At 42.0% G+C, this 20,367-nt stretch overlaps 1 protein-coding gene and 1 long non-coding RNA gene across 7 annotated transcripts in view; one reads left to right on the forward strand and one right to left on the reverse strand.

Annotated features, from left to right (window-relative positions):
- Positions 1-1,459, reverse strand: part of Oxct1 (3-oxoacid CoA-transferase 1) — a 130,558-nt gene extending 129,099 nt beyond the window's left edge. The window contains exon 1 of the mRNA XM_021182934.3: positions 1,137-1,459. Within this exon, the coding sequence (XP_021038593.1) occupies positions 1,137-1,214 (78 nt within the window). The 5' untranslated portion in view covers positions 1,215-1,459. The remainder of the gene's footprint in view (positions 1-1,136) is intronic.
- Positions 481-20,105, forward strand: LOC147000820 (uncharacterized). Of its 6 annotated transcripts, none has more exons than XR_015045539.1 (6): positions 481-652; positions 1,801-1,964; positions 2,284-2,473; positions 4,334-5,739; positions 14,599-14,756; positions 18,039-20,105. It is a non-coding gene; the product is annotated as an uncharacterized LOC147000820 (long non-coding RNA). The 6 variants fall into 6 exon arrangements; XR_015045538.1 differs by lacking the exon at positions 481-652 and adding an exon at positions 660-1,047; XR_015045541.1 differs by lacking the exon at positions 481-652 and having other exon boundaries at positions 1,491-1,964; positions 2,284-3,783.
- The last annotated feature ends 262 nt before the right edge of the window (positions 20,106-20,367 follow it).

Consider the following 20,367-nt stretch of genomic DNA (forward strand, 5'->3'; position numbering starts at 1 on the left):
ACACAGGGCAAGTACATGCCCTGCACGATGCACTCTTCTTAAGTTCAGGACTGCAATTTGAAACCTCTCCAAAGAAAACTTTGCAGGTTCAAGGAAGAGGCTCCTGAGCAAACTGAACCCTCCAAGGTGAACCCACCCTCCTCCAGCTCAGTTCCTTGGACCCATATTCAAATTCAACCCGAATGTGTGCTTAGAGGCTAGACCCTCTACAATGTATAAGCAAAAACATCCACCACCAGCTAGTCCGCTAGGAGGGCGACTCAGGATACCATTCTGTGGGTCAAGGTGGTTTTTTTTTTTTTTTTTTTTTTTTTTTTTTTTTTTTTTTTTTTCCCGGGCTTTGAACATTGCAAGTCTCTAACCTGGAGGGGACAGAGAGGAATTCAAAATAAAGGACCGAGGCGTTTGCAAACTGCAGCGGAGCGCCGCCGGCCCTCCATCTGCTTCCAAATGCTTGGCAGGCTAAAACGCCCCGTGACAAGCGCTCCAGTCCGGGTTCCCCTTTCTACCGCCATATAGGGAAGGGGAGGATGGGAGCGGCAGTCCGCCTCCGCCGCGCACAGCATCCGCCCACTTGGCGGTGAACTTGAGCCAGCAGCGGTTAACCCGGCCCGGGGTTCTGGGCCTCAGCCGGCGCCAGCAGCTCCCTCAGGTGGGGCGCAAGCCTCTGCGCGCCGCCCTTCTCCGCTCCGCTCCTCCAACCCGCCCTTACCTAGGGCGGTGGCCCCGGAGACCCCCTTCCCAAGGGCGACGGCCTGGAGCCTGGAGTCTGTAGTAGTGGCGGGAGATGGGGACGCGAGTCCCTAGACGCCGACAGTCTGTCTCTAAGGCGTTGCTGCGTGGCTTTGGTGCACAGAGCCTCTCCACCGCTGCAAGCACAGCGGGGAAGTGGATGGAGAAGCAAAGACAGACAGACAGACAGACAGACAGACAGACAGACAGACAGACAAGCGGCGGCGGGGCTACCCTGAAACCCGAGCGTCTCCAAGCCCCCACCCCCAACCCCCGGGCAAGGCGCTGCAGAAGCCAGATCCCCGACCAGAGGCGGTGAGGATGGGCAGGGCAAAGAACGCGCGCGCCGCTCGCGGTTCGTCCGCGCGTGGCCTTCCTCTTGCCCCCCTGCACCTTCAATTTACCTTATGCAGGGCGCCCCGCGAGCTGCGGGCGGCGGCGCCGAGCCGAAGCGCAGAGGACAGGAGTTTGAGAGCCGCCATCTTCGGCCCCGGGTGCGGGAGGAGGTGGCGCGCGCGGGAGTGCGTGCGAGTGCTGGTTGCCGGGAGCCGAAGCGGCGTCACCGGCTAAGAAGAGAGAAGGCAAGGCGAGCTGTGGGGCGGGATGGAGGCTCGACCGCGCGTCAGTGACGTCCTCGGGACCTCAGAGCGGTGCCGCCCCTTGCTGCCTGCTGGCTTGTCAAGGAGCGAGACAGGGAGGGGCCCACGGCTAGGAATGGAGAGGCTGCACAGCTAGGATGAGCCCCGCGGGTTGTGCCGGGACCGGAGGTGCTGGGCTCCAGCTCGTCTGCCGGCACACCCGCAGCGGCGGGCGCTGCACTCAGGCTGGAGGGGGCGCTAGTGCCTGCCTTCCCCTCGCGCAAGGCTTGGCATCAACCAGGGTTTCGGGTTGCCAAGGGCCTGGAGGGTCTCTTACTGAACGCGTTACTTTTCCAAGTCGCCCTCTGGAATGAGTACAGGTACAAAGGGTCACTGATAAAGATCTCCTCCCAGATCTAGACAGCTCACCTTTCAAACATTTCTCAACCCCACCACCCACAACTCTCTTCAAGTCTGATTTTGCCCTTAGTTTCCTCTGAAACCCAGCAGCGTGCTGACTGACCCTCATGAGACATGACCTGCTTAACCGACAGAGGGACAAGATTAGAACTGGACTGTTCCGCATCATCCTAGTCTGTGTTCCAGAATTTTCCTGGAACCGGAGTCCCAACAATTCCAGAAATTACAGAGCAGGTATAAGCACAGAAGTGTCTGTCTCCTCTCCTCCTCGTCCTTGTCCATGTTGTATAATTCCCCTCACCTTGTAATGCTCTTCCTGTTGTAGTTTTGTATGAGAAAAGCCAGGCAAGGGACACAATGAACACAAAAATGCTCGGCACTAAATTTAGCTAATATTCGGTGGTGGGTTAACTTTATCGTTTTGGAGGTTTTGTTTTGGAGTTTGTTTTTTGCTGTTTTGTTTTGTTTGAGAAAGGATCTCTAGCTCTCTTAGGTCCCATTGAAACTCTATATATGGCTCAGGCTGACCTCCAACTTTTTTCTATTGCCGCAGCCTATCCCAGAGTATGTGCAATCGTGCCTGGCTCAAGCCTTATCTTTTGATGGGCACCCGACGGGCTCAAACCATTTTTTCAGGACGTTCTACGCGCAGTGCAGAGTTAAAAAGACCACTTGGAAGCCCGGGAAATCCTTTTATTGGATTAAGAGCCCATCGAGTCCTGGAAGAACGGTTTAAATTTGAGGTGATGCAAAACCCATGTCAACAGTAAATGACTATTTAACTTCCTTAAAAAGTACACCGATACAATGAAGGATGAACAGTCCTGTTTAATTAAAACCTGTCTACTGGCCTGGTGAGATGGTAAAGACACTTGCCTCCAAGCTTAGTGACCTCAGTTTGATCCCTGGGACCCACATGGTAGCAGGGAAGAACCAACTCCAGCCAAGTCCTCCTCCGACCTCACATGTACTGCAGCGAGTGCATGCCCGTGTATGTGTGCCAAAACAAATGAATAAGGAATTTAAAAATCTGCCCAGAAAAGCAACTACCTCAGTACTCCCTTAACTCAGAAATGTCTCCCATAAAGATTATGGTTTTAACATGGAAATAAAATATCAAGTTAAACTATCATCTGATTGCATAGGAGAAGTGAACTCAGTAATCCTGGATATTTTGGGGGCGCATTTTAATAAGCTGTGAAGAGTTCAAATGTTTAAACCAAAGACCCATAACTAGCCCTAACATGGCGGCTGTTGTGCTGCAGTTTTGAGAAGGAACAACAAAAGCTGGCACTACAGTTATTCTTCCACTTTTTTCCTTCCAGGGCCACGTGAAAGGGGAAAAAAAAAAAAGGCACTGGCAACTTATCTCGTAGTCATCTGACTCACTCTTCTTGGCTGGTCACATGTATTTCTCCTCAATGGAGATAGTGGATATTTTAAATGTATTACTCTGCAGAATTAAGGCTACTAGGAAAAAACAAACAAACAAAAAAGCAAAACCAGCCTCCCTACTGCACAGCCAGAAGGGAGAGGGGACTGCATTTTTTGATAAGCCCAAGACATCAATTCAACTTGAAAGAGTGTTTATTCTGTACCAATCTTTTTTCCTGATTCTACAAAAGCCATTTTAATTTTTAACTTGCATATAAAAATTCTGATTCTTTTAAATTTCTTATTAGTAGGACCATTTCCCTCTCCCATTATGTAGGCATGGGGATTGAGGACTGGATCTAAGGCCTCCTGCATGGGCATTCCTAATGAAGTATATATATCCCCTGTTCTATTTTTAAGTTGCCCAGCTGAGCCTTAAATACACTCTGTAGTCCAAGCTGGACTGGAACTTCTAATCCTTCTGCCTCAGCCTCCCAAGTAGCTAGGATTATAGGCCTGCAATTGCAGGACCGCCCTCCTCAGTACTCTGAAAAGCAGTTTCTAACCAAGATTCCACATTCATGAGATTTTCCTTGTAAAATCTTATACCACTTAACTTTCACACTCTTAAAAAAACTGGCTAATGAAATTCAAAGACTTAAAAAAGAATTCCACACAGGTAATGAGGAAAGGGTTATGTTCTGAGGTTGAGGTAGACGTGGCCTGCTAGATTGTAGTCGCAATGTTTCTGCTTGAGAGATTTCATTTTCATTCTCCTGAGATATTGTGCCATAGCTCATGCCTTTACTGAAAGATAAGACACCCTTGCCTTTTGGTTAGCAGCATGTTCCTCCAGGATGAAAATCCAGGGCAGCTGAAGACTTGTTTTCAAATGTTGTCTAACCGGCTTAACTAGTGGTAGGAGTTTTATCTATGTGGTGTGAGGCAGTTACAAAAATTCATAAATGCCTCATTCTATATAATGGACCTTTAAGCAGTGTTTGAAATCTTTCAAACACTTGTCCTTCAGTAGAAAAACAAAACTCATCTCAAGTTTCTTATCAATTTGTAAAGCTAAAGTATTATTTTACTATGTAAATCATTGTGCCTTAATTTGCCTATTTTATTAGCTTAATATTTTCAAATTCCTTTGAAGCAATAATGTTTACTCAATTTTGTTTAAGTAATACATTAGAATGAATCAGATTGTTCCTATTATATTTTTATAGGAGAAAATGAAAATATATGAGTTACACAGTCAAAACGAATGAACATGAGAGCCTTGTTAAGGTGCTAAGAAAACCTCAGGAGAAAAACACAGCCATCTGAGTGTGCTCAGCTTCATCATAGGACACCTGCTTTGCATTCTCAGCCTCTCCAATGTCAGGGAGATACTGCCATAATTGACTTTGATCCCCCTGAAACTGTAAGCCCAAAAGTGAGTTCTTTCTTCCATAAATTGCTTTTGAGCATTGTGTTTTATCACAGCAACAGCTAAGCAACTAATACAGAAGTTGGTACTAGAGTGGGCCAAAGCTGTGTAGCACTTGACTGTGTTGCTTTGAAGAGGAAGGTGGGAGACTGTGGAGATCTGGACTAGAACACCATCTGAATACTTTTGGCAGAACTAAAAAGGTAACCCTAAGGGAAGCCTGAAAGATAACCATACTGAGAGCAATGAGGACTGTGGAGACCCAGAGCAAAAGGTTTCAGAGAGGAACACGACCAGCCATTGGGCTCCAAGCCCTTGTGATATTTGGGCAAAGAATCTAATGGCCCTAGGCTTTGATCCTAAGAACTTACCTAAGGGGAAATTTTTAAAGTAACAGAATAATCTCTATAGTGAATAAAATTTCAAGACCACATAACATTGAGTCTGTGGCATGGTTTTTATTGATAATGCTTCGGATCTATGATGGAAAAGAGACAGAAAGAAAAAAATGGACATTTTGGTGAGATAAGGAGCATTGGGAATCTTACTGCCCACATTGAAATGGAGGCTATAATTGCTCAGGAGTCAAGCACCATTAAGGAGAGACCTGCTCAACACTGGAATGTGGTTAACACTCTGCCCAGCTAAGCCTCTAGATTCTGAAAGGAAAAAGACTAAGAGGTGTTTTTGTTCCTAGAAGGCAACAGCAAACAAAAGCAGCTGCTAATGTGGTTTGATGGGTTCAACCCCTGTTGCTAGCCAAACTTAGCAGATGTCTCAATATGATGTTATCTTAGATGCATGAAGGAGACCAAGCCCGTTCATAGACTCTTCTTCCTGGGTCTCAGGGAGTTGCTGGGGCCAAGAAATGTGTGGAAGAGGGGTCACTACATGAAGACTTTGAGAAGGCAAGAGGCTCTAAGAAAGCATTGCAGGAAACTGTGAAAGTAAAGCTCTTGCAGTAAGATCTCAAATTTTTGGTGATTCAGCAGCCACGGCTTACCTGCTGTGACAAGTTATGTTTTAATTACTGTGCCTAGAGAGATCCATGAAACAAAAAATATCTCCCTTCCCTAGGGACAGATACTTCAAAAGTGCTGGAGGCTGTTGTTTAAGGAAGATAACAAGCCACATGTTTTCGCACTCATAAACAAGTTTGTTTGACCCAACTGCACTGGCTGTCTCTATCACCGGTAGGCAGAGGTAAGGAAACAGGAAATATGTCAAGATATATGCTTGTCCTTCATTGGATATTGATTGGCCTTGTGGGGTTGCCTTTTTAAGCCTCTGCAAGATGTGATTCATCACCAATTTCTGGGAACCTGGGAATGAACCGGGTCAGAGTCCATCCTCCTGGCCAGCATCTAATCAACGATTGCTTCATATTTGACTCAAAGATTGTGGTAGTGGTCTTATTCCCAACTGGTGAGATTAACACTGCCAAAGAGAACTGCATACAGAGGCAGAACCAGCCCAGGAGAGATATGTATGTCGCAGGCAGCAAAGGTGGAGGAGTAGAGGTATCTAACCCCCTTGACATCAGATGTGAAACTACAGATTTGGTCTTGGCCCTGTTGAGTTCTGATCTTACTTTGGCATAGCATTCCCATTAGGAAGATTTGTGGATATTATATTCTGGGGTATTACACATTGAACATATGTAATTTGTGTTTTGATCTTACAGTGGTTACAATTAAGAGAGTTCCTTGAGCCTCAGAAGAGACTTTGGGCTTTTGAGTTTTATAGAATATTGACGCTGTGAGAAACAATGAGGAGTTTTGAAATCAGATTAAAGAAATTTTGCATTAAGATACAGTTATGAGCTTATGGAAGCAGGGGAGTGCAATGTAGTGTTTTAAATGAGAAATGTTTCCATTAACCTGGGAATTAGAGCACACGGGTCCTCAGTAGGTAGCTTTGTTTCAGAGAGGTTTAGAAGGTATGGTCTTGTTGGAGGACATGTGTACTGGTAACAAGAGTCACCTGCTTTGGTGCCTGTGTGGAGCCCTGGCTGTCCTGGAACATGCTCTGTAGACCAGGCTGGCCTCGAACTCTGCCTTGAGATCCACCTGCTTCTGCATCCGAAGTTCTGGGATTACAGGTGTGCACCACCACTGCCTGGTGTGCCTTTGGAATTTTATAGGATGAACTCACACAGTTTCAGAACCAAGTGTCGGCAGCAAACCAACAAAACCGCATGTGAGCGCTGTGCCTTATACGTGGTCATAAAGATAGAAACTGACAGAACACCATTCTGGATGCTAGAGAGACTAAGATCTAAGTGACAGCTGATTCTGGGCTTCGCATTCCCATGTAGCAAACTGCAGCCTAACTTAAGAATACATTCTCATAACAAATAGCTGAATGGCAGCCAGTCTCAGCAGCTGTAGGTCAGCCAACAATAGGTTCACCAGGCTATTTCCCTATGATGCAAATAGCTCGTCACACCATGCTCACAAAAGGCAAAGCTGAGCTGTGATTAATCAAGGGACTTTTTTTTTCTTTGTCTTTCTATAGTTAATGTCTGCCCACACTAGGGTGTACGGCTCTCTGGTCCTCTGAACCTCTAGGGACTCACTAATGAATCTTGTTCAAATAAACTGCTGGGTTTAATTTAATTTTTTTTCTTATAACAAGTTTCCTATATAGGTTTGTTTATTCTCTTTATATCCTTATAGCAGAAAGTTATGTCATATCTTTTATATGGGCAATAATTCCATTTCATAGGAACTCCACCCTAATGCCATAATCACTTTCGAAAAGCCCCACACCCACATATTATTACATTTGTGATTAGGATTCAACTTATGAGGTGACCAAGGGTGAGGAGTGCATATTTAGACCATGGCTAGTATTTCATCTTTGCTCACACACCAGGAAACATCAGGCAGGATTCAAACTCTGTACTTTATATTCATCTTTCTTACCCTTAGACCCCTCTTCCTGAGATATCTTTGAATTTCACACTAGTTCTCCAGTTTGACAAAACCTGCATTATTTCTGGGTTTCCATTTCAGTTTTGTTCATATAGATGATTGTGAATCCCCCCCCCCCCCGCCCACAAATAAACACTGCTCCTCTATTACATTTAAGCGTTCTTTCACCTTTCATTTCGGATGTATACCCAGTGTTTTTACAACCTCTCCTAAGTATTTTGAGAAGTCTTTGAAGGTACAAGGATGGACATCAGAATCAGATAAAGCCTGAGAACAAGATGGTCATTTAATGTCTCAAAGAAGCCAAGGATGGTGCCCTCAAGCCACTTCTCCACAATTTCTGAGGAAAAGCTTCCATTGAAACTTTGCTTCAGTCTCCCTACTCTTTGCTTCAGATTAATTTCCAGTATCACTGCATCAAAAGTTCCTGTCAGCATCACAGGGTAAAGTCTTAATATCCAGTTGTAGTCAGAATTTTAAAAGCATGTACCTTTAAAAGGCTATCTAATTTTAAGGACTCAACACAGATACTGATTGACATTTGAAATTGAACTGTTTATATTTCAACTGTTATTATATCAGTAGTCCTCTCTGGAAGAACAACCAGTATTCTTAGTCACTGAGCCATCTCTTTTATCCCACTTCAGTTGCTTTTGCTCCAGTATTTTATCACAGTAATAGCAAAGTAACTAATACATGGCCGAATGTCATTGCTCATCACAGCGGAGTAGTTGTCCAACAAGTGTATATAAAATATGGGAGGCTGGGGTAAGATGGTCAGGTTGGGTTCTGATGGTCCACAGCAGCTCTGCCATGGCATGGCTGCTTGGGGAAGGTAGAACAAGGGGAATTTAACTCCATACTGCCACTGGGGCTAGTGCAGGACTATAGGGAAGCACCAGGGAACTGCTCCAGGGGTGGAAAAGCCAAAGCCGGCTCGGGGTGCCCAGGCCTGTGACAAGGCTTAGGCCATGGGGTTCTCAAGCTCTTGGACTTTCAGGAGGCAGGCTTGGTGGTGATTGTGGCTGGGAGCACAGAGAGGCCTTCTATGCGAGATTAGACCTTCTCCATGGCTCCCCACAGTAGATCTCAACAAAACGAGAAGGTCCATGATTCCAAACAGTTTATCATCATGGTGGAAAGTGGATGCACAAAACAATACTCCACTTAACAGGGTGGGACTGTGATTAAATACAGTTTGCAGGAAGGGGTGTCTGGGAAGGGAAGCTTATTGGCTATGCCCTCTAGGCCACTAGGTACCTCATTAGCATGGAGAACTCTGTTTTGAGCCTACTTGACTGTGGTCTCCGCTCTTTTCCTATGGTTTTGTTCTGAAATGTTATGGATGCCTCATCTACCTGTAGAATGGTTTGGGTGTTGCCACAGATGGCCACAAATCTCAGGGGTGAGGAGGTGGGGGTTGGGGGAGGGAGTGCAGCTATATGACAGAGACTTGGTGCCAGGAGCAGGCAAAGCTCCTACTGCCCCTTCAGGGTCTCTGAGGCTTCAAGCCTTTAGCTCAACCTTACCAGTCTTCCTCTCACGATCCACGACCCTGCAGAGTCATATGTTCAAGGTACAGCCGGGCTACATAACAACACTGACTCAACACACACACACACACACACACACACACTGTGCTTAAAACCATGAAAGTGCACTATATATATTTTCAGAGGCTCATTTCAATATGACTATTTTCACTTGACATTTATATATAGCAACAGAAGGCACTGATACTAGAAGCTATTTACTATTGAAAGGAATATATTCTACTTCTTGCTTCAAGTATGTGAGATCCCTTAACTAAAGCATCTAATGACAATCTAGGGCAAGCTGTGGTGTGACCACAATTTTCTTAGTACTATGTAGCCAAACACAAAGATAATAACAATAAACCACCAGATATAAACCAATAGTTACAATGATCATCAGAAGATATTTTTATTCTCATTTACAACAGAGAAATGTTCTTCCATTAAAAGAATATGATATATTTAAGCTATGAATTATTTTATTATGTTGGGGTTGTAGTAAATTTATTTGAAAGGATCATTCTCACTACATATCTCCTTGAACACGATGGCTTTGACGAGATAAATCAGCCTTTCTGGTTTTTGCCCATTTCAAAAAGGTTATGCCACGGAGCCTTTGCTAACGACTTTTTCCTTTGTCAGCTGAGCAAGCTCCTGCTCATCTTTCAGGATCCCTATCAGACATCATTCCTCCATGCACTTTGACTATGCTGAGACCACTTCCTAGAGAACCACTTTTCATTTACCCCATGCTCTTAGAGCCTTTTGTGACCCATACTATACTATGATCTTTTCAGGAATATCATGGTTGATTTTTATAGGCATTGTGTCATGGGGTTAATGCTGAGTACAGAGAAGATGCTTGTCGTGATTTGAATATCGGTGGCCCAGGAAGTGAGTGACACTATTAGGAAGTGTGGTCTTGTTGGAATAGGTGTGGCCTTGTTGGAGAAAGTGTGTTACTGTGGGGATGGGCTTTGAGATCCTCCTCCTAGCTGCCTGGAAGTCAGTCTTCTCCTGTTTGCTATCAAACTAGATGTAAAACTCTCATGCCTGCCTAGACACTGTCATGTTTCCTACCATGAGGATGATGGACTGAACCTCAGAACCAGTAAGCCAGACCCAATTAAATGTTGTTCTTTATAAAAGCTGCCTTTGTCATGGTGTTTCTTTACAGCAATGGAAACCCTAATTAATATGATGCTCAACACATGTCAACTGTGTTGATTTGAGTTGCCCTCTTCTCTATCCTGGCACAAGGCATGAGGTGTAATCTGTACCTGTCAGCTCATCTCTTTCGATGGAACATCTCTTCCCTAATCGTGATGTGAAAGTAATAACTGTTCCCATGTTCATTCTCTTTCTTCTGCTGACCGGTAAGCTCTTGGCCTTTCTTCTCTAGAATGGTTCATGTCTGGATCCTTACAGTAACCAGTACCTCTAACTGCCCCTTCCCCATGGATAACCTGCTATAAACGAACATAAATTCAATAGCCATTCAACGTATTATTCTATTACATCTTTATTTTCCTACAAAGTGTACTGTGTTTTTTTTTTCATTATTATTTCCTCTCCTGTTTGAAAAAAAATCATAAGTAAACTAACTCTTTTTTCACAAGGAAGTAAGCAAAACTAAAACATGAATGTTGGCAACCACTTCCTACTGGTCATGTTCCAAGACAACAATTGATGCCTACAACAATACATTTCAAAAATTGCTGCCAAGATATTGTAATATCCTTGATTTATTTACATATCATGCTTCCGTATAATACGGGTCAGAGTAACTTGTAAATACCTTACCTTTGGTAAAATGATTCATTACATTATAGTACCTCACCCTGAGACCCTAACTTACCACATGAAAAAGTAAAACTATTAAATTGTATGTAGAAATGTTTAGGAGAGGCATAACAGACAGACTCCAGATTCTATTATTATAATGATGACAATCAGGTGTTGTGTATTGTCACAACCAATCAGAAAAGGTACATCTACAAAGAAGGGAAAAGGTAAGCACGTGACCCCACAAGACCAAGAACTTTCTCAAATGCATAAGTATAACTTTTGGATCATTAGATATATTACTTTGGTATAAGAGCTCTAACTATACAGTAGATGTGTCTGTGTATGAAGACCCTTACACCAAGACCTGAGTCCACTCCCAGGACCCACATGGTGAAAGGAGAGAATCAACTTCAGCAAGCTGCCAATTGACTGCCACCCATTAAAACACATACACATTTTCAAAAGCAGTCATAAAAAGATATTTGCATTCTCATGTTTATTATAGCATTATATACAGTAGTCCAGGTACACTAACAACCTAAATATTTATCTAGATTAACCTAAATATTTATTTATGACTATGGGTGGATAAATAAATCGTGGTATGCATATGCAGTTAGATACTTTTCACCTTAAAAAGACATGTGACACCGTGAGTCACATAGAGCAGTTATAGAAGGGTTAGAAACAAGAATAATCTCTGTGTCACACAAAGGAACACATGAGAACCGTGAAAGGAGCTCAAAAAAGAAACTTAAAAAAAAAAAAAAAGTGAGAAGCTCCCAAAAACAGGTTAGCAGTACAATGGGGCAGGACTGCTCTCTTGCTTTCTCCAACAAACAAGATGGCTGCTTTTTTCTCATAGGCTGGAATCCAACCCCACAGGCTTTCCTGATTGTTTAGTATAGTGGGTTTTATATGTTTGGCCCGGGGAGAGGCACTCTTAGGAGGCGTAGCCTTGTTGGAGTACCTGTGTAACTTTGGGAATGAGCTTTAATATCCTAGACCTAGATGCCTGGAAGCCAGTATTCTGCTAGCAGTCTTCAGATGAAGATGGAAAACTCTCAGCTCCTCCTGCACCATGCCTGCCTGGATGCTGCTATGTTCCCACCTTGGTGATAATAGACTGAATCTCTGAACCTGTAAGCCAGACCCAATTACATATTGTCCTTATAAGAGTTGCTTTGGTCATGATATCTTTCACAGCAGTAAAACTCTAACTAAGACAGTTTTTAAAATAATTGGTACAAAGGAAATGAAGGAATTGAGGAGAAGGTCAGCAGCTTCAGGCCAGTGGTTCCAGGAGTAGGCATGGGGATTTATGGAAATAAAAGTTTTACAAGGTATGAGAGATTAAAGATGGAGATATATAAATATTGGCTCTTGGTGGGTTAGCTACCATTGATAAGAAGAAAATAGTCTCAAAGAAGAACAAATACTGTGTGATTCTACTTATATTCTGAAATGATCAAATTCTGAGATACATGGCAAATACTGATTTTCAGGAATATGATGGGAGGGAAATTAAGAACTATAACAGGGCCGCAGGCTTTAATAGGCCTCCAGACCTTAACACAACTGACTCCAGGATGGAAGTACCAATCAACCCATAAAATTCAGCACTTGGACAGTATGCCAAAATGAAAACAAAGGTCACATCTATCAAAGTCCATCAGAATCCATTTTTTTCTGGGGAAGTCTCTAAATATACAAACCTTGCTTTTTAGCTTCTGTAGTTCCACTTCTGGCTAACCGTTCTTGTTACCTGAACTATGACAACCCAGAAGATAGTTTTTGTGTTTAAAAGCTTACCCTGAGAAAGGATAGGGACTACACTGGGATCCTGAACACCCAGTGCCGTGGCTGACAGGTTAATAAAAACTTCCTATTGGCTTAAACCCTTTTCTGAGCAGTCTTCTCCGGTGTATACCCCACAACAGAATTGCTATCTAAAGGGTATGTATTTTAATTAAACACGAATAAGTACTAGAAATATGGTTGGTTTTGGATAACACCTCCTGTTTCCTGTGTAACACAGAGAGTTAAACACTACAAATGCCCCAGTTTAGGACTTAAAATCCCACATGAAAACATAAAGATATTGGGGCTCTATCGAAGGCCATTAAAGAAACTACTTCCTGGTTAATGTAACGGATTTTATTTCTGTCCCTAGCTGGAGATATGACACTCTGTTCTGCTCCAAGAATTAGATCATTACATACTGTGTCTTCTTTGAGAGTTAATTCAGCGAGGCTTGTAGACTGTATGGCCAGAAGCCTGGAGAAATAATCACCCCTTAATGAGATAATGCACTTAGCCTTCCCAGAAGCTCCTCTTTGGATGCAGCTGCTTAAAGCTCTGGATGGATGGATAAAGAAATCGTGGCCTGCATATGCACCTGAACCCCTACTAAGCCTGCCTGGTGTACTTAGCTCTGGAAATAACAACAAAAAATAACGTTCACATTTTCTTCCATATTTTTCTTTCAGATACTGGCCCCAAACCTAAACATGATTCCCGTTACACTCAGGACTTTCTCATCCTTTCTCTGAAGCCTCTCTCCCTCTGTCATGCAGCTGCTGACTGATTCCCATTGCTGAACAGGATGGTTTATTTTTACCCCTAACTCCAAAGGCCTGGCTTGCTTTGTTTCATTTCCCTCATCCCATCAGCTGCTAAGGTTTACAGTTTGCCTGTTATGTTGTTTTTCTTTCAAACTCTAATAAAATGATTCTTCCATTGTTTTAAAATTCTTTTATCCATGATAATAAGAACCCAAAAAGGAATGCTGATTTCCTTATTAAGAAGGTAGATAATATGTGTGAGTCCTGGCCACAGTAATATATTACGTGGTTATCAACTTGGATTTGCTTTATTCTTAACCTGTGAACCCAGTGATAATTTCAAGAGATTAGCTATGTTTCATATTGGGCATTAATATTTCCTGTCAGTGCACGGGTGGGGTGGAGGAGGATAATCTTTCTTATATTTTGGACCTCAAATATCCCTCAAAGGCCATGGGTTGTAGATTTGGTCACTAGCCTACCTCATTGCCAGGAATATTACCTGGACTAGGTCTGGTTGCTTGCTGCTGGCCAGCTAACATTTGGAAAAGAGAGGTAACAAGAAAGAAACAAGTAGGAGCTGGAGAGATGGCTCAGTGGTTAAGAGCACTGGCTGTTCTTCCAGAGGTCCTGAGTTCAATTCTCAGCAATCACTTAGTAGCTCACAACCATCCTTAATGGAATCCAATTCCCTCTTCTGATGTTTCTGAAGATAGCTACAGCATACTCATATAAATAAAATAAATCTAAGGAGGAGGAGGAGGAGGAAGAAGAAAAGGAAGAGGATAAGGAGGAGGAGGAGGAGGAAGAACCAGAGATGGAAAGTGGGGATGGAGTTATCATTCTCTTCTCCTCCCAACTCCCATCTCAACAAATCTTGAGGAACTTAGATAAATGATAGGTGTTAGTTAAGATGGAGAAAAGAGGTCCAGAGGCCTGTATATTGTAGGTGTATTCATCCAGCATATATGTAAGCCTTTTTATTTTTCTTCTCTGACCATGTAGTGGTTTGAATATGATGAGTCACTCAAAAAAAAAAAAAAAAAAAAAAAAACAGATCATGTATTAGCAGGTCTGTCCTCAGTTCATGATGCTATTTTGAGAAGTTCTGGAAACAGTAGGAGATGGGGCATAACTGGGAAAAGTAGGTCATATTCTTAGACTTTAAATCATGTCTTTGTTCTCTCTCTGTCTTTCTCTCTTCCATGATGTCTTTCCTGTCTTCCATGATGTGAGCAGGCTCCACACCCAGATGAACAGCTACTGGTTGTCAACAGCTCATGAGGGAGAGAGAGAGTCAAATTTCTCCAGCGAATAGCTCCATCACAGATAATCCAATTTCAAGTGGAAATCCCTGGACACAAGTACACACAAGAAACATTAAACAGCTTCACTAGGTTGAATATGCATGTATTTACACATATGTGTGTATATGTATATATGTGTGTGTATGTGTGTGTGTGCAACAATAATATTAAAGAGGAGATTATGAATTTTGGAGGGAGCTGTCAGGCAAGGAAGGAGCTGGAGTGGTGAAGATGCATATTATGTGTGAAGGTGCTTATTATACGTGAAGTTCACTTTTTAAAACAGATTACCTAACAACAGTCCAAAAAATTTAAAGCACCAATCAGAGTCATATTAATATTAATGTTTTGATAATTTATAAATATAGGCCATTCTATTACCACAGAAATTGTATTAGACAGTGATGATCTAGCTAGCAGGAATAGAAAGGCTGGTTATCCTTTAGATCAGGGGTTCTTATTCTGTGGGTTACGATTTCCTGGGGGATTGAATAGCCCTTTCACAGGAGTTGTATAAGACAGTCAGAAACACATATTTTCACATTACAGTTCACAGAAGTAGCAAAATTAGTTGTGAAGTACCAATGAAAATAATGTTATGGTTAGGACTCATCACAACATGAGGAACTGTACTAAGGGGTCATGACATTATAAAGGTTGGGAAGCACTGCTTTAGACATGAGTAGGTTCTGACCCATTGCTGTCTTAAGAACTGTCAGAAAGAATGAGAAATTGGATTGTTAGGTGAGGATCTAACACTGGATTTTGTATTTTGGGGAGGTTACTGCGTATTGAACCCAGGACCTGTATGTGTTGGGAGATGGTTCTGTACACTGTGTATTTCAGGTGCTGATTTCTTTGCCCAGAGACCTGATTGCAGTCTAGACATTGTCATTGTCATCATTCTTGGGGTATCTTGTCTCAGTGATATGTAAAGATTGATTTCTATTATCAATCTTTATTAATCTTGGTTACTAAAGAGCTGATCAGCCTATAGATGGACAGAAAAGGAGAGAGGCAGGACTTCTGATCACAGTCAGGGGGTCCCAAGGAGAGAGAGGAAGAAGAGAAGGACCAGGAGGATTCGCCATGATCAAGTCTCTAAGGGAGCAGCCATGAGGACACACATGAAGCAGAGCAAGGTTGGGCAAGACTCAGATGGCAAGTAGCAGGGCACATGTTTGGGTAGTAGGCAGCCTAATCAGGTTAGATTAGGATTAGAACAGATAAGTATCTCCCCAGCTGTGCTGGCTGGTTTTGTGTCAACTTGACACAAGCTGGGGTTATCACAGAGAAAGAAGCCTCCCTTGAGGAAATGCCTCCATGAGATCCAGCTCTCAATTAGGCATTTTCTCAATTAGTGATCAAGGAGGGAGGGCCCATTGTGGGTGGTGCCATCCCTGAGCAGATAGTCCTGGGTTCTACAAGAGAGCAGGCTGAGCAAGCTAGGGGAAGCAAGCCAGTAAGTAGCATCCTTCCATGGCCTCTGCATCAGCTCCTGCTTCCTGACCTGCTTGAGTTTCAGTACTAACTTCCTTGGTAATGAACAGCAATGTGGAAATGTAAACTGTAAAAACCCCTTTCCTCCCCAACTTGCTTCTTGGTCATGATGTTTGTGCAGAAATACAAATCCTAACTGAGACACCAGCTATAGTCCAAGAAGCTTGTAATAAATATAAGGTCTCTCATTTATTTGGGAACAATGAGGGGGTAGATAAGTCCCCAGCATTAAATTTACATGTATGTACTAGGTAAATACTCTACAACTTAACTGTATCCCTGTCCTAGTCTTATGCAAGGCTATCAAGATGCAAGTCTTCATTTACAGATTAGAGAATGATCTATATAGTTCAAAAATAAGTGTATTCATTTTCCATTGTAGTGATGAGCCACTATTTTTAGACAATTTGTTTTCTTGTGGTTCTAACTATTAGAAATCCAGTAAGGATTTACTGAGCTGAAGTAAAAAATTCTGAGTCTTTCCTCTGAGCAAACACCAAATAACCACTGACACCAGGAGCATGGATGACTCCCCTGGGTTGGAAGGCAGGGTTTTCTAGGGTGAGAGGTTGTTTGGAGACAGGCAGTGCTGGTTCAAATGAATGGTCGTGTATCCTATGACCCAAAAGGGAAATAAAGGGATAATGATAGATAATCATGCAGAAATGTAAAGGATATATGGAATAAAGTCAGAGATTCCCTTTTGAAATTTAAAACATTTTCTAGTGTACCATGATGTCATATTGTGTTCCATGGGTGACAGAATTTAGAGTGCAGTTAAATAGTTAAAGAGCATTCAATGTCGTTACTTAATGTGAGAGTAGGATCCAGAGGGGTGAGAGACAGCAAGAAAGCTTGACCTCAAGAAGATGAACCACAAATTACTAGTCAAATTTGTAGTGAAATGGAAAAGTCCAGGAAACAAAGGTACAATGAAAGCAAGAGTCTCAGGGATGCACCGAAAACCTGGAGGTGGTTGTCACTAGGTCCTGGGAAAAGAAGCTGAGGGTATAGAGATAAGGGTCTGGATGCACATTTAAAATCATAGTGATTCCCTTTTAAGGGCTAGGGAATGTGGCAGGGAATGACAGACTTCAAATGACTTAACAGAACGGAAGTTGTTTTAAACCAGGCAAAGTAAATTGCATTTGTCAGAGTTGATTAAGTTATTGTAGGCAATAAAGGCTACAATATAAAGAAAGGGTACTTTGTGGATCAAGTATAAGAAAGGAAAGTATATTTATTCAGGCTGCTATCTGACAATATATTTTATGACATATTCCATTTCTTACTATATTGAGGACAAAAATACAAAATACTGAGACTTGTCCTTGCCCAAGCCTGCTAAAATAATTTCTGATCTCCAAAATTAACATAAAAATTAAACAGTGAGGAAGTTTATAATATTAAATGATGGACTTTTTTCTCTTTGGCAGAAGTGTTTTTGAATGTTAGCTTTATGTCACATTAGTGACTAGTTCCTGCTTATTTCCCCTTTTAAATAACATTTACCTGGTCATGCCTACCCTTCTTTCCCACACATACTAATATCCTGTTCGAGACTTTCACTTGTGTCTTCTCACCAGTTTCCTTCTCTTTACATTTACACCCTCAAATTCCTCATTCTTACTACCCATGTGTCTGACAGAAATCTGGTTTTGCCTGTGTATAGCTAAGAGTCATTCCAGAATTCTCAAAGCCTGTATCTGTATACCCTTCCCTGACACATGAAGAGTTCCATAATGTCTCCTCTGCCAGCTTTCCAAGTTGTTTTGTGTGTGTGTGTGTGTGTGTGTGTGCGTGTGCAAGATGGAGAGACAAAAAGAGACTGCATTTTCTAAAAATGACCAGACACCCATCTAACCCTTGCAGGCTTTGTGCTTGACAAATTCCAAATGTAGCCTCAGAGAACTTGCTCTTGAGTGAAGTTGCTGACCACTGAGTATCTGAGGACTTGTATGAGAAGACATCAGAGCCACAGCCTCTGGATTTGTGAGTAAGAACTGCTATGGAATATCTGCTCAATTTCTACTATGATTTTAAGAAGTTTTGTTGAAATATTACTCACACAGCTTATAATCTATTCAAACGTTAGTTTCCATTCATTTAAGGAAAGTAACTACTCAAGTAAATACTGTACAGCCGTCACCACCGTCAGGGTTAGAGCATCCTCGTCATCTTAGAAAGATGCCTTTTGCTCTGCAGCAACCTCTATATTCCCACCCACTCTAACCCAAGGGAACATTACATATGCTTTGTTTCTGGGGTTTAGATAACTTGAGCATTTAGTAAAACTAGAATTGTTTAACTTGTCTTTTGTGTCTAGATTCTGTCACACAGAATAATACAATTTGTTAGGGTCTATTTGCTAATGTATATACACCAACATCATTTTTTCTTATGCTTGAGTGATGTTCAATTGCATGATTAGGTTAAGCCATATTTCATTAATCAGTTCAAAAGCATTCAGGTTATTTCTGATTTTTGTTCATTATAAATATTGCTGCTGTGAATATATATATCCAAAAGTTTGTGTGGGGGTATATAGTCAACTACTACTTGAATATCTACTTAAGAATAAAATTACTGGTGTCCTTTTGGATGGCCATAACAATATACTGTATACGGGATGACTTGTACATAACAAACTTTCACATTTTTGTAGGATTAGAAGCCCAAGATTTTATAACTGACAGTCATCTGTTTTGCTATGTCTTTAATTAGAAGATGGCAGCAGGAGTCTCTCTGGGGCCCCTTTTTAAAAGAGTAGTAATGTTGATCATGAGGATTAAAGTCCATCACCTTCAAATATGCTCCCTTCCTAAAACCTGTCATCGGTGAAGAGAACATACAGCATTCCACCCCCTTTTTATACTTTCACTATCTGTTTTTTGTTATGATATGGTCTTAAATGTCCTCCCTGAAAGCTTTTATATTGAAGCTTTTATATTGGCATGCAAAATGGTGATATTCCGAGGTGGGACCTTTTAGAATTGATTGTTTTATGTGAGTGCTAACCTTATTTAATCTGTCCCTAGATGGAGAGGTTTTAGAAGATAGGATCTGCTAAAGGAAAAAGGACACTCAGGGTGTGTACCTGAACCATGCATTTTGACCCCAGCCCACTTTCTCTAGTATCTCTTTGCTTTCTTGTTTAACAGGGTCCCAGACCTACCTGAGCACAACTGACTCCATGATAGAAGTGCTATTGAGACCACAAAACTCAACACATAGATAGTACCACTTGCCAAAAATGACAAGTCCATATTCTGGAAAAGTTTTTAAATGTACTAATTTTTCTTTCTGGCTTCTGTATTTCTACTTCTGGTTAACTGTTCCTGTTAAATGAAGTATGTCAACCAAGGACGTGGTTTTGTGCTTAAAAGCTCACCCACCCTGAGAACAGAGCAGGATAACACTAGGATCTCGAATACACACTGTAGTTGCCAGAGGGCTAATAAAGAATTTTTATTGCTTACAATCCATGACCAAGCAGTCTCTCTGGTGAATATCCTACAACACTTGCTACAGTAAGGTGAACAGTTTCTTGTTTTATGTTATCTATGTGATGTCCAGACTCACAACAGGTCTAGAACCTTCTGAAACCACGAGCCAAAGTAAACCTTCCATATTTAAGTTGACTTCTCTAAGGAGCTTTGTTGAAGCAACAAGTATGTGACTATGAACAGGATTCCTTATGTGTCCTGGATACTCACCTCCCTTTAGACACATGTTTTACAAATGTTGGTTTCATTTTTTCTATTCAAGAATGCATCAAAGCCGGGCATGGTGGCGCACGCCTTTAATCCCAGCACTTGGGAGGCAGAGGCAGGCGGATCTCTGAGTTCGAGGCCAGCCTGGTCTACAGAGTGAGTTCCAGGACAGCTGGGCTACACAGAGAAACCCTGTCTCGAAAAACCAAAAAAAAAAAAAAAAGAATGCATCAAAACTTCAAGTTTTAAGTTTACTTAAGAACACATGCTCCTATAATAAAGAACACAATGAGCTTTTATAAATTACACTAGGGAGAGAAATAGGCATGGAACAGTCTATTTCTTAGACGAATCAAGGAAAAGCTTTCATGTTAGGTCAGGACAAAGGGTATAGCCACAGTTGTGTACTCTGATAAAGCAAGGTCATGTGTATTATTGCTTTGGAATTATGAGCTTATAGAATGAAACAGAGCTTTGAACTTACTGTA

This window comes from Mus caroli, unplaced genomic scaffold (genome assembly GCF_978045245.1).
Source record: "Mus caroli unplaced genomic scaffold, Mus_caroli_1 scaffold_16, whole genome shotgun sequence".
NCBI classification, from domain to species: domain Eukaryota; kingdom Metazoa; phylum Chordata; class Mammalia; order Rodentia; family Muridae; genus Mus; species Mus caroli.